The 16,016-nt window shown below is 27.0% G+C and overlaps 1 protein-coding gene across 3 annotated transcripts in view; it reads right to left on the minus strand.

Annotated features, from left to right (window-relative positions):
- LOC136988213 (short transient receptor potential channel 4-associated protein-like) overlaps nucleotides 1-16,016 on the minus strand; it is an 87,934-nt gene that overhangs the window by 38,159 nt on the left and 33,759 nt on the right. For all 3 annotated transcript variants that reach the window (XM_067286056.1, XM_067286057.1, XM_067286058.1), the window contains exons 7-10: nucleotides 13,392-13,502; nucleotides 13,252-13,311; nucleotides 10,454-10,516; nucleotides 6,272-6,382 (exon numbers count right to left, since the gene is read on the minus strand). In XM_067286056.1, coding sequence (XP_067142157.1) covers nucleotides 6,272-6,382; nucleotides 10,454-10,516; nucleotides 13,252-13,311; nucleotides 13,392-13,502 — 345 coding nt within the window. The remainder of the gene's footprint in view (nucleotides 1-6,271; nucleotides 6,383-10,453; nucleotides 10,517-13,251; nucleotides 13,312-13,391; nucleotides 13,503-16,016) is intronic.

Below are 16,016 nucleotides of genomic sequence, written 5' to 3' on the forward strand. Positions count from 1 at the left end.
AAGCCTTAAAGCAGTTTAGGAACATGTCAAATGAAACAAATCTTATAAACTACAAGAAACTTAAAACAATGTATCATAATTTGTTAAAATCCAAGAAAATAAAATATTTTAAAAATCTAGAACATCAGTTAATGTTAAATAAAGATAATACTCTGTTTTGGTCAACAGTGCGAAAGTTGCGTAAACAGGATACTGGGAATCAATTGCAAATTGACTTTTTAACCTGGTCACTATTATAAAAGAATAACTGCTATAACTAATATAGAGTCGCTAAATCTGGAAAATGAAATTTTAAATCCGGTAATTACCTATGATGAATTGGAGACATCAATCAACAAAATGAAAATAAAATCATCACCAAATATTGATCTAATTACAATTAAATTCTTAAAGTTACTACCACCATCAGGAAAACAGGTATCACTTGAACTATTCAATTCATTCTACAACTCAGCAAACTTTCCGGAATCTTGGAATACAGTAAAACTGCTAATGATCTATAAAAAAGGAGACAGAAAAGATCCTGGAAACTATCGGCCAATAGCATTATTACCAATATTACGAAAATGCTTTACTTCTATACTGGCACTATGATTTCAACAATAGACTGTGGAACTTAACTTGAACTCAAAATTTCAATTTGCATTTATAAAAACAAAAGGAACAGAAATGGCCTTATTCTTATTATTATCAATAATACAAATTTACTTACTAAAAAAACACGGAAAAATATATTCAGCATTCATCGATATATCAAAAGCTTTCTATTCAGTTCATGAACCAATTTTGATAAATAAATTGAAAATCAGTGGCTCTGGAAAAAATTTCTCATATTCAATTGTAAAATTATTTTCAATGTACAGAATCAACATTATTCATTATAACCAAATATTCCCAGAATTAAACAGAAACCAAGGACTACTACAAGGAGAACTGCTATCGCCATATTTGTTTAATTTTTATGTAAATGATATGGATAAATTATTTCTACTCTATACTGAAGGAATTCAAATTTCTGGAAAAATTTACCACTATATATTATATGCAGATGATCTAGTATTACTTGCACCAACAAAAATCGCCTTGCAACACAAAATAAATATAATAATGTAAGTGTAGCCGAATGGGGGTGAAAACCATCGTGATGGCCTCATGGTAAGCCCTGTCGTGTGGGTGTGGCAGAACTCACAGAGACAGGTTTCCCATTTTATCCGTTTAATGGCATCAAAAAGGTTTCTTACAAAACTTGAAGACGGAGGTGTCCCGGTGAAACAATGTTTAAAGTCCAACAAAGGATGATCCGTTGGTTCTTGATTTCCGGCACTGGACGTCCCATATGGGCGGACGATCACTCAGTGGGGAGTGCTCTTGCATCCCAACTAGAATTTCATTGCTAGCTGTCTCCATGGAGATGAATTGGAGTCCCCTTTTTCTGGAACTCATGTCAGCACGTTGGGTCTTTTCCTAGCGTCCTATGGAAGCACTCACGACCAAAATAGGAGAGTCACTCACTTCGTATCCAAGAACAAGAACTCAATGTCCTTTCTTGACTCGTGAGGGTGTTTTTCTCTTTCTCAATTCGACCAATCATTGGTCTCCCCTTGTCACGTGGTGATAATTTGAAACCGATCGGAGGGTGCGGGAGAGGTCAGTTGCCCAGCCGAACATGATTCCTCTCTCACTACATCTCCCTCGACTTTGGTCCAATTTATGACACTTTCTTTCTTAGTTTACCCCTCCAACAAAAACCACCTTTATTGTTCCTTCGCAGTGTATTGTTCTTCGGCATTCATAACCGAAACTCTAACGAATTCCTTTGGCCTGTGCTTCTTTATCTAGGTCACGATTCAGACCTCAACCGGGTCCTCACAGTAAACAATTATCTGAATTTGCTGTTTTTAATGACCAATATCGCTAAATCCAAAATAATTATATTTAGAAATAACGTTAAACTTCCAAAAAAAGAAAAATCATTCTATTTAAATAATCAATCTCTTACCTTAGTAAATGAAATAAAATATTTAAGTATATCATTCAACTGGAATTGCAATTTTCAATCACACTTGAAGAATCTGACAACATTATCTATTAAAGAATTTATTTTTGTAATCTATTTATGCGCAACTTTAAAAATTACGAATATAAAACTACGGATGAAACTATTTAACCTACTGATTATCCCTTCAATATACTATGCAAGCCCTATATGGGCACTAGATTTATTATATGATTTAGAAAAATTTCACATTATTTACTTACAAAAACTATATAAAATAGAAAGAACTGTTACAGGATATACAATTCAAGCCAAAACAAATAGATTTCAACTAAATCCATTTTATTTAAAGAGACTGATTAAATTCTATTATAGATTAAAAAATACTAACAAAGATAACATAAGATTCTTACATAAAATAATGCTAAATCAAAATAATAACTCATGTAACAATATTAAATTTATATTGCCATAGATTTTTAAATTATTACAATCTTTTGGTGTATCAAACAGATTATTTGATAATTCAGAAATGGATTGGCAATACGGCTACTCATTAATGATCGAATCAGCATTTTCTCAATCAATAATAATGAATCAAAACTTATTAAATCATTCAGTATACCATCCATGGTACAGTACATCAACATTTTAAATATCCCGTCTACTTCAAATATCATAACCACTAATATCAGTATGAATATAAAAAGATTATTAATCCAATTAAGACTCAATAAATATTCATTGTTTATTAATAATACTTATTTTGATTTTACTAAAGACAGGTGTTATTGGTGTAACTCAAGTGACTATTCTTTGAACCATTTACTAAGAGAATGTGAAGAACTAAATAAATACCATCAAAAGTATGAAATTAAAGAACTAATATGTACGAAACAAAATCAAAACTTTATAACTAAATTAAACAATCTTACTTTAAATCAAATGTATAGAATTAATGGTTTTTTTAATCTAATCGCTAAAGAATTAAAAATATATGAAAAATTAATAGAAATAAAATAATGTTTATTAATTATGTTACTTAAAGTAAAATATTTAAAAGTAAACTAATGACAAAATGTACTACCAAATGTTTTATTGTAATGTTACTTGAGATCTTTAAGAATATGTATATTGAATGACTGTCATTTAACAAATGTATACTAATAAATTACTGGAAAAATAACTGCCTGTAACAAGGCCTAGCCTTAATGCAAATAAATATTTATTATTATTATTTTTAAATTGCATTATTTTTTTAAGCATTCTTATATTTGAACATCATCAGCTTCATTTTTCATCATGAATTATAAAAAGGCCACCATTGTTACTCTAATGGTACCTTCTTTGATATTTCTAATTCAGATGAGTAAGAATTCATCATTTGATGTTCAAAAGATTTATTTTAAAAACAGAAATTAAAGTTATTTCTTTAAATTTAAAACTCTATACATTGTTTGTACACATGAAATTAAATTAGTTTTAATTGTTAATTCTAAAATTTTTTTAGAACAAATCCATCTTCAAAGACCCCTGTTTCTTGCATGAAATTAGAATAAAGTAGAAAAATTTTAAAAGATCTTTTTATATTTTCTAAAAATTTGATTTTATTTAATTATACTAAATTAATACAATATATCAATACAAAGTGATTCAAAAATGGTGAACAACTTCATAGGGTGATCAATTATTCAATTTAAAGTAAAAAATATTAATATATCCTCTCCAATTCTCAGATAACAAGAGTTACAGAAAAAAATATTTATTTTAAATCATTCACAGTTTTAACTCAGTCCATAATTAAAAACAGAAAAACAGATAAATTAGCAGCTGTCACATTATTTGCAAAAGTGTTAGTTTCACAATGTAAATTTCATAGCTAATTGGCTAAATGTTGGTTTAGCTGTATGAGTCCAATTGCATGGCCACTGTGTTCACATGAATTAACACAGATTTTTATTTCTGAAATTTCATAAAGGAAAATAGGTGTTCTGTTACAATTCAAAATCATTATCAATTAATCGAATTCACAAAGCTGCTGCAGAAATATGTCAAAGACACAAACAATCTCATAATGTACTGCACATGTTTCTATTATCTGTAGATACAAATAATAGATGTTGATCTATTATCTGTATGAAACTTGTGTAACTAGTGAAGTCAATCACTTCGAACGTCTCTTATAAACTTAATTTTCCTTTAAAGTTACTTAAGTAAGCCTAACCTGTTTCTAAACTAATATAGTGAACTGTGGTAATTTGTACTACATAATGCTGAAATAGTGAACTAACTTGAAATAACCAAGTTACAGAAAAAGATATTTATCTTTGAGAATCAGACAGAAGTCTATTAATATTTTTTACTGTAAATTGAATAATTGACCATCTCAAAGTTTTAATTATTTAGAAATTTTCTAATTAAAAAAATAAATTTAAAAATTCAATTCTGTCTCATTTTAAAAATACTTCATTTTTTATCATCATCTTATACTCAGTTATGCAAGCTCAATCACTTTACATGAAATTATGAAAAACTGAATATTCCTAAACATTCTAGTTTTCTTGCATTCTTCTAATCATTCTAAGACTCATGATAAGAAATCAATAACTTATTTCTACAGTATTTAACTGTTTTTTTTTTCCTTTTTTAAATATGTAAAAATTTTAACACAGTTCTAATAATGAATTTTTTCTTAACTTGACAAGTTTTACACTTGAATTAATTTATACTTTCTCAATAGAAATATGTTCTCAAAAAACTTATCTCAGATATTTATTTGACCTTCCTTTAATAGTTCTTATACTATAAGACCATTTTCTTTTTGTTTTCATACAGTTAAATAATTTTTTGTACTAAATCTTTGTTTTTAAGATTATATTCATTTTGCAATAGGCTGAAGACAGTTTGCAATAATTTTAGAAAAGGGAAGTTCTAAAAAAAAAACTAAAAAAAGAAAGAAAATAAAGGATGAATATAATATTTTCAACAGTTTTTTAACACAAGAATTATTGACAATCTATTGAAATAAAGTCTTTAAATGCTATTTAAATGAACAATTTAAAAGGCATTAGATTAGAAGAATGGTTAAAAGCTTTATGGAATCTATTTACATTAAAAGATGCCAAAATTCCTCAATAAAACTGTTTAAGCTTTCTCTACATTTAATTTTTCTGAATGTGAGAATAAAGATAATTTTCTATTAATAATTCACTCATATCCAAGGTTATTAGAAAAATGCAAAGAAACAAAAAATAATTTTTCAAAATCTAAGCATTTATTAATAAAAATGGAAACTTCTTAATGCTAGTTACAGTATTATTTTTATTTTAACATTACCGTCTATATTTTTAATGATTAAAACTTTTCTTTTTACTTTTTAATTCTTCACCCTGAGAGCACTAAGACTTTTTAATCAATCACACTTATCATTGGTTTGGTCAGGTTCAGAAAGTAGGTAGCTGGATCGTAAGGAATACCATTAGAAAAATAGCTAACCAGTATGTATTTTGAATGATTTAGAAAAACCTAAAATTTCATAAAGTGGCATTTATGAAAAATTTTGATTTAAAAAATAAAAGAACTTTAATGAAAAATTCCATATGAGTTAGAGTTTTTCAAGCAAATGTAAAATTCTTTAAGCATTTCAAGTTTTTCAAGATTTGATGAAGTTTATGCTATTGAATTTTGTTATTATAAATATGTTCATATAAAGAAAATTAAATGAAAACACGATTTAAGTAATTGCAAAAATAGCAACTTTCTGAGAACAAAAATTCTAATCATCATCATAAAAAATATTTATTTCATGATAAAAATTTAAATAATTTCAATTCCTAGAGATAGAAAGCCTCTTAACCATATCCACTATACTTGATTTATGGATTAACAAAGTTGTTACATTAAATTTTAACTTAGAAAAATTTATATAATAGTGTAAAAATTGAAAATTAAACAAAATGTAACATTTTAAAAAGTTTTATTAAAGACTTTATTATAAAATAATTTTACTATTTAAAAGATTTATTTCACAAAAATTAACAAGAACTTTGTACATAATTTACTTCTGATTTATAAAATAAATGATATAAATAACTTATAAAAAAGATTAATATATTTTTTCTGTCTAAATATGTGTTGAAATATTCTTATGGCATTTTAATATATTGAAAAATGGATTCTTACATTAATGTTAAGATTTGTGAATTACATATGAAAGTTTACAATATTTCATTTTATGATATTATCTATCAATCATAAAATTGTCAATTTACTTACCACAAATGAAAGGAAATTCTTGGGTATTTAATATTTCATTTTTGACTTGGTTATCAATCCATTGTACCCATTGGTCAGTTTCACTCACAACTCTTGGAAAACATGGAATATCTACAACAGTTTTTAAATAAATAATTTTGTAACAATAAAATCACTTATATTTAAATTATTAAAAAGTATAAATTGACAAATGGCAGTTTAATAATTTATACAGCATAATTAGTCATTAATAAAGGCTAAGCTTTTTTTACTTTTTTATTTTAGGAATGTGTTAAAAAACTATCTGAATTAAGCATAAATATCATATATAAACATATATCAAATGACAGTAGGGGTCCTGTGTTGTTCTTTTTTGCACCTATTATAATATTTAGCAATTTTTGCACTTATTATTTCTATATTTGAACTTAAATGATGACTCCAGAGATAATATGATTCCTACCAGTGCTGAAGAATTCATGCCTTGCTCAGTGAGAAAATAATGGCTAGTGAAAGGAAAAGTCAAAATTTAGTGAAACAAGTTCTAATATAATTAAAGAACTGCTATTTCATTTGGAGGAGTGATATACATAGCTAATAAAAACATTAAATAGAAATATTTGACAGAAATCATTACTAAAAAGCAATTTACTAGAGATTTTTTTCATTACAAATGTTGTAAAATTATGGATACTATCAAAAATATTCTAATTGGAAACTTTCATGTATGTAGAAAATAGAACAATAAAGGAAGATATAGTAAAATTATGATCATATTGTTGACAAAATAGGCAAAAACTCCCTTAATTCTTGCATTTGTCTTTTAATGTTCAACGTCTTCCATGATCTTTTCCTGCCTTTCTCAATCGTTGTCTTCATCCCTCTCCATACCCCTCATTTATTTTCTTAACAGTTTAGGAATTTCACTCATCCTCACCCTCACATATATTTAGTGCAAATCTATTGTTAAAACCAGATGACACTTTGTAGAGAGAAAATTCAAAATTTCCATTAGTGAAAGAACTGGAGAGTGAAACAATGACAAAAAGATTGACTACAGGCACACTTTGTGAGATTTTCAAGAATTTAAAAATGAAAAAATTATTTCTGATGGAAAAGTTATTCAGTGTGATGTCTGTAATGTGACAATAAATGTCGATGAAAAACATCAAAAGTCTAGGATCCAGCAACATATAAGTACATACATCAAAAATACAAATCCTGAAAGAAACTTCATCAAGACAACAGTTTATTGGACAGGCCTTGCAAAGTGCAGTTAGTTCTCCAAAGAATCAATTTTTTCATTATACTGCTGAAACATTTATCAGGGCAGGAATTCCAATTATTGAAACTAAATCAACCTATATTTAAAAATTATCTTGAAAAATATATTGGAAATAAATTGCCAGATGAAAGTACTATTAGGAAGAATTACATGCCTTTGTCTACCAAGCAACTTTCCAAAAAGTGTTAAGTACTCTGGACAAGAATCCAGTATGCTTTATCTTGGATGAGACTACTGATGCCTTAAATAGGTGTGTATTAAATATCTTGGTAGGTCCTCTAACTGGTGAATATGTGAAACCTAGGTTGCTGAAAATATATTTTTTGAAAAAACTAACAACACAGTTGTCATGAAAGCTTTTAACAGTGCCTGCTCGAAGCTGTGGCCAGATGAAATTCAATATGAAAATGTGATTCTTATTCTTTCAGATCAAACATCATACATGGTCCTTGCTTTTAACAATTTGAAAGGAATATATCCAAATATGAAACATGCTAGTTGTTTAGCCCATGCTATTCATAGTGTGTGTGATTGTATTCACAATGAGTACTCTGTAGTAAATTCATACATATATGAAATGAAAAATTCTGATAAAGTGCCCAGCAAGAGTTCAGCAATACAAAGACATTATTAGTCTATTCCACCTGTTCTAATAGTAGTTCACACTGGGAAACTTGAATAAATGCTGTGGTGTTTCATTGTGAAAATTTTCAGACGATTTCAGAATTTCTTAAACAGTTGCAACCAGAAACTGCTGCCATATATAAAATTCAACAGGCCATAAAAGACCAAAAATTAGAAGAACTTTATGCAGTACACACATTTAAGTTTTTAGTAGAAGCAATAAAAAAGTTTGGAAAAAACCGGAAATACTATGGAATATCAGTGTGGAATAGTTAAAGAAACTCTAGACCACTGTAGAGGGATTTACAAAAGTAAAGCTTGAGCAGGCAATTCAGAAAAACCCACATATTCAAGAATTTGTTCATTGCAGAGATATGAACCAGAGAATTAAAACACTGTTTTGCTCCACTTGTTTCAGTAGAAGTAAAAAGATCTTTCTCCATATATAAACATTTGTTAGGAGACAAGCAAATCAACTTTGCAGAAAAACATATCAAAATGATGAATATGTATACACTACAACAGATTTTTATTTGAATGAAACTAATTTTGTTTTCTATGTAAATTTTTGCACCTATTTCTTCTCCTTTTCAGCCCTTTTCAAAAAAATACTTTTGAATGAAGAAAAAATATATTGACTAGATTTTTTTCGAATAAATTTCTAAAGATTATGATATTCTGAAGATGCACCAAGTAAATGAAATCTATAGAAGCGTATCATGACCAAAAGATTTACAATCAGTATTTCAATATTTTTATTTCATTTTGGCTGTAGGCCCATCTACAGATCAAGAAACAAAGCTAAACATTACAAAAATTACAAAATTTAAACATTTTGAACAATTCTTCCAAAAGATATAATTACCACAATAAATACAAATCACATATACAACTTTAAAGCATCACAATATAATTTTCTTTAAAATCTAAAATACATTAATTATACATTTCTCTTTTTTAAAATACAATATAATTTTAACAAGTTTTTTTTTTACAAACTTCTTGAAGACCTATAATAAGCTTGATAGTGAAAATGTATGCCACTTATGTCATAGCATATTATTTCCAATAGAACTTTTTTCTCTAATACAATATTGAAAATTAATCACTATCAACTCTAAGTGCCATTCTTTCCTATTTATAACAATATCCTAACCCTCTAGTGGCAACAGACCATCACAAATCCAGTTTTTTCTTATATTAATTTCTATTACAAATTCAATGCTATTTTTCATATTATACTAATAAAATTCAGAATTTATTAAGCTTAACTTTGTTTTCTAGTCTGAAGAAAGCATACAGTCAAAATGCAATATGAAATAAGGTTAAAATATAGCTATTGAAATTTTGATTGGAAATCTTTTGGAATTGATATGCATCTATAGATTCCATTTATTTGGTATATTTTCAGAATATCATCTAATATTTAATATCAGGATTAACTATAATCAGAAATTTAAAGACAAGATTAACTCAAGCTTAATTTTTTTTTATTATAATGTTAACTGCAATTAAAACTTAATTGTACAACAACCCTAATTGTTATTTCAAATCAATTTTAATTTTTATGTTCATTTTAATATATACAGTAGAGCATCAATTATCCGACTCAATTGGGGACTGGAGTGGTTGGATAACTGAAAAAACGGATAACCAAAAAGTATGAAAAAATACATTATTAGTATAGTATATTAGTATATTCCATGTAATTAGTATATTAGTACATAACTATTAACCTACTTCGCATTGAATTTTCATCAATGTTAAGCCTAACAAAAATTTTTTAAAATAATAATCGTTGCTATTGTATCGTTAAAAATTATTTCTTTATTTTGCACAAAATAAATACAAAATTAAAGAAAAATAGAAAATTAAGTCTGGTTTAAATAATGGCCTGCCTTTCACAGTCGAGCCAGTGTTGCCAGCTAAAACACGCAAAAATTTAACAAAAATATTAAAGTAGCCAAGACAGCCAAATATTGTAGCACCACATCACTAGTGGACACTTGAATTTGCCAACTAGAATGTGGTTGGTTAACTGATGTGACAGTTGATCGGGGGTCGGATAATCGATGCTCTACTGTGTATATATATATGTAACATTTTTGATACATGTTTTTGATTTTATATAATTTATTTATTTAAATTCATACTGTATTCTTAAATTTGCTGATGCCATACGAGTAATCAAAACCCTTTATTTGCATTAAAACTTACTAGGATTATGATTTAATTGCAATTAAATTTCAATTAAGATTTTTAAGCAATATTAATTGAATTTAAAAATTACTTACATGGCTTAGCACAAGCTATTTCTGTCATTCTTTTCATGATATTTGGTATATTTATGATAACATCTAGAAATAATAATTTAGCTTAAGTATTTTATAATAAACATAGTTTATCTATAAATTACATCTAAATATGTTTATTGCACTGTTATTTTTACAACAGTCATAATTCCATTAAAAAAAGAAAATTTAAAGTTACAAATATTAAAAAAAAAAAAAATTCAGTGAGTTATATAAGTTTCCCAGCAAAAAAATTTTAATTGATTGTGGTGCTATTTGTTATGAAATTTTATTTTAAAAACTTTTTATATTATTAATTATTATAAAATGGCAAAAAACTTAATTTTGAGGGCAGAGAAGTGTTTCATAAAAAGTTGTAAATGCTAATAATGAGTAAAATATTCCTTAAGACTGACTCCACTTAAGATATGACAACTCCTTCAGTCTTTAACCAACAAAATTTAATAACATCAATTCCCCTAACACACAAACTTACTTGTAAAATTTCAGAAATTTTCAACAAAAAGCATAGGAGTTATTAAGCTTTAAAGTGGTTAAACAAATTGTGCCCCCCACACACACACCTCCCAAATTTTTTTTTTCAACATTGAGATCTCAAGTCCAAAAATGTAAAAAAACAATTGGAGGAGTCATTTCTTGACCAATTTCCATACTTTCCTTCTGTTATACATATAATGGCAAAAAAAAAATTAACTAATTTTAGTTTTTATTTAAAATGAATCTAAATATTCTTTAAAGTATAATCCTGTTATTTTGACAATTTAAGAATAAAACTTTTAACAATTTTTAAAGATCAACATACCCTTCATTCAAAGAGAAGGCTATGTTGATCTTTAAAAACTGTTCAAATGGAAAGAATGTACTGTACAGTACATAAAATCATTCTGTTCCAGACTTGTCTAGAAAGCAATCTCCATTCTTTTGTTTCATACATTTGATTACTTCGTATTTAAAAGTTTGATTAAACTTTGTTTACAACCCTAATTGCAATGAATTTCATTCACCAATAAAAACTTATAATTCATAATAGAATACACAGATGTTTATTTTTGTAACAAAAAGTAATTTATTATAAAAATAAGTGATCATACAAATATATCAGAAGAGCAGATTTCTAGAAAATATGTAATTTATAATCTGTAGAGCCTTTGCAACACATTTATTTGAACTTTGTTCAATGTGTTAAGATTCTGTAATCAACATGGAATAACATCACCTAGCCTTATAATAGTTGCAAGGTATTGAAGTATGGAAGATACTTGTGTAGCAACTGTGTGAGAATTTTTTCCCATTCTTTACTTAAATACATATGTAATTGTTCTAATGTGCAAAAACAGCATCTTTCTTTACAAAAATCTCCATATATTTCCTATCTGAGACAGGTCCAGGCTTGATGCTAGCCAGGAGAGTACACATATATGATTAGACTGCAGCAAGGCTTTGGTTTTCCTAACATTGTGAGGATGGGCATTGTGCTGGAAAAAACGGGCTTGTAACTTCCTCTGCACTCATGCATCCCCAAACCTTTTAGAGACTGTAGTTTCTGGACTCAGCTTGAATAACATGCTAGATTAATAGCTTCATCTTTAGTACAAATTACTTTCTTGTCTACATTCCCACAGTTTATATGAAATGTTGATTTATCCAACCATAGTATTTTCTTCCAATCAGCATTTACCCACTTCAGATGAATTCTGGCCTAAGATAAAAATCTGTGCTTGAATGATTCATTTATGAGAGGCTTTTTTCCTTTGGATTTGTACAGCCTCTATTTGCATCATTGGATATATCTTCACACAGTGCATTCAGAAAATGGGATATTAAAGTATTCCCTTAACCATTTTGTCAAATCTTCTATAAAAACATGCCTGTTTTGAGAAATACATCATCAAAAAGACTATAGTTGACTGGAACTGAGAGGCAGTTTTCTTCCAAAAGCTTTCCCCTTTCTCAAAAACATTTCATGATTTCCTGGGACTGTAGACTGAGCTATCTGCACATCCTACATAATACTGCATTGCATCTCTATACTTCTGAATAATGATTTTTCTGATTAGTTCCAGTAGCTTTACCTCTTGCCATTTTTCAGACATTAATACAGACAGCTAAAGGTGACTTGCCTTTATATGCAAGACAAGTGACATAAGAAAAACTACAAGAAATTCCAGAAAATTGTCCAAAACTCCTTTGTGAATGAACTTTGTTGCAATGTGTTGCCAAGCAGTTGCAAGATTTGCATAGCTATGTATCTCAAACTAATTAAATTGTAAGTAAGTAAGTTATTGAAATGAACTTGCTTATTTACAAAAATTATTTATAGTACTTGGTTTAATATGTATGCAAGAATTTTTAAGTTTATGTAAATTTCTGAACATTTAAATGGTGAAAAAACTTTATTGCAAGCAGAGTTGTATTGGTTTCATTAATTATTAAATAAACTTTGTTATTCTAGAACAAATCATCATCTGCTACTAACTGTACTATGACATTTTAATAAAAGTCTTAAAATAACAAATATGTATCTGTATATTCTCAAATTGTGTAATTTTTATTTTTAAGACAAATTATATTCAGATATAATTTCAGACTTTTTTGCATTATATTTGCAATATACATTCAAAAAGATTTATGACGTTATAAAAAATAAAAAGGTCTTTATTCCTTGAACTCCTTCTAAAGTTTGTGTACTGAATTTATTAAAATGAACAAATAGTCAAAACCTTTAAAATCTTTTGTGAACTAACATAATAAAAACAGAATAGGAATAAATAAATGCATACCTTGATTAATATCACGCACATAAAAATTATGATTTTTCTTCTGCTTCATTTGTGCAAATACTAAATAAAAATAAAATAAAAGTTACAAAGAATTACAATTTATTTAATATATTTAGAAATAGTGTTAATTACAAACTTACATGAAGATTTATGTTCATACATATCTAAATCAGATAGTGTAATGGCTAAAATTTTGCAAAAATTTGCTAACTGTACATTTTCAAATCCAGAAATTAATTCAGATATTTCTTCTATAAAAAACAAAAAGCAAATATTAGGATTTTTTATTTTTATAAATATGCCTTTATAAAACACAAAATTGTGATTTTATTTTTCTCATAATATACATACTTCTAGTGAATTCAAAATATTAAAAATCTTCATAAAACTAACAATTGAATGTTTACTGAATAATTTTTAAAAACACTTCACATTGCCAATGAAATATTTTAATATATATACAGTAAGGTTTTGTTTTGTATGGCATCCATATACATGAATTATTATTTTCACAAATGTTGAACAGTTAGATTATAACCCTTGGATGTACAGGGTAATTTCTGACTATTAATGTGCATACTATATTTTTGTTATAAAATTCAGTATATAAAGTAAAATGCTTTACACACATTTTAACTGCAATTAATTAGACTGCAATTTGAAAAAAATTTTAGACCTATAAAGTCCAACTGTCATCCATCTATCTTTCCTTAATCTTAAGAATAGAGTTAGACAGATGAAATCAAAATCAGATATGGAAACCTTAGGGGCAAGCAGTCCTAATTAACTACATATGAACTTCTGATGCATACCAGATCTCACATTATTTCAATTCAAAACTTTTCCCTGAAAGCAGTTAATAGATAAGACTAACTAGATGATTGGCATGATTATTGTTAAAGGAAAAGTATGTTGTACAGGGGCAAGCCACTACTAATTTGAGGCAGAGAGCATATATTTTTAATTAAATAAATTAAAAATATGATTACAAATTGCAGCCAGACATTGTGACAATGTCACAATAAAAATAATTGCTTGTTGCATATGTGTTTAAGCAATCATCTGGGATTACTTAAGGCAGAGTACAAATTTATGTAAAATTTTGTTTATGTTGTGCCTGCTGACACACAATATGCTGCCCATACAAGACTCATACTGCATTTAGAACAAATTCAAAATTTAAATTTTACATCATTAAATAAATAAAATATAGGGGGTGCAGCAAAAGTATATATACAGTTGAGAATCTGAGAAATACAAATGTTTGGTGTTCATTATTATTATTTTTATCATCTTTTATTAGTTCATATTCCTTATTTGTGATTTTAATTTGTACATAAAAATAAATGTCTTTTCTTCCTATTTTCTCCCTGTTTTTTTTTCCCATAACAACAACTGTATACCTACTTTTGCAGCCCCCCTATACAATTATATAATCTAAAATCATACAATTTATAAATAAAAAATATTTGCTCAATATAATAGAGTATATGGTTAACATATATAACAATTGATCTTCTCAATGAAGTAAATTGTATCCATCTAATTATATAAATATTAACTACATAAATGTAGGCACACTGATAGATACAAAAGAAATCCAACATTGTTGATCAAGTGCTGCACAGTGACTATTTAAATACTTTCAGATGTATTAGAATACAGCTGAACTCTTAAGGATATATAAATTTTTAAAAATTTTGATATTATATTCCAGATACAGAGAACATATTCATTTTTGATCATCATCAAAAGCATGTGCACAAAAATTTTAAAAAATTAAATCAATAATTTTAGAAAATTGAGCAATCAATTCATAAAATAAAAACATTATATATTGTAAAGCAGAGTTAATTGAAAATTACAACATACTAATTGAAAAACATTTTTTGTTAAAGTATGTTTTCTACAAAATTTTTTATAACTTTATAAATGTTTAGTATGTAGTCTACATTCAAATTTAAAAAAGCAAAAATATTTACATAAATCTAAAAAATGTTTAAAATTTGTTTTTCGATAAATTTTATTATAAAATAAAGTTAAATTTTTATAATTTTTTTTAATATTTTAATATTTACACATTCATTAATACTTCATTTTAATTAAAATTCATTAGAAATTTATTGTAATGTGGATAACAGTCAATCAAAAAATGGAAACAGAGGGAGAGAGAGGGGGAGAGAGAGAGAGAGATCAGTGTTGGTTCACCTGTGAAAAGAATTACAAAATTATTGCAGGACGTTTTTTATGGAGAGAGTCCACAACACTACAGCAACTAACTATGCTTACTTGTTAGTAATGCTAGTAAGCAACCATTTTACCAGAAGTATTTTTGAGACTACTCAAGCACAATGGCAACTTCCACAATATCATCTAAACAATGTCTCCAATCTTTTACCAGCTGATAGAAAACATTGAATATAAAAAAGTTTCCATCCCCATACATTCTTTTTTGTCTTGGTTTTGAGTTACATACAAAAACTGTCAATTTTGTAAAATATTTTTTTGAATATAACCAGTTTGAGTCAATCAATTTCAATAACATTTTTTTTATTTTTTTGTTTTTTTCTTGAATGAAAGTATATTTTTCCTATTAAACAGATTTTTTTATAACCTTAAAAACATGGTCTTTTTGATTAGTGAGATCTTCTATAGGTCTTGAGAAGATCTAAAACTATAAAACAACCATTAATCATTAATCTGCTTAACTATAGAAGCTTAACTGCATCTTTAAATTTTCATGACTCAAACTGAATCTGAGTCAA

This window comes from Centruroides vittatus, unplaced genomic scaffold (genome assembly GCF_030686945.1).
Source record: "Centruroides vittatus isolate TY-2023 unplaced genomic scaffold, ASM3068694v2 scaffold_324, whole genome shotgun sequence".
Taxonomy (NCBI): Eukaryota; Metazoa; Arthropoda; class Arachnida; order Scorpiones; family Buthidae; genus Centruroides; species Centruroides vittatus.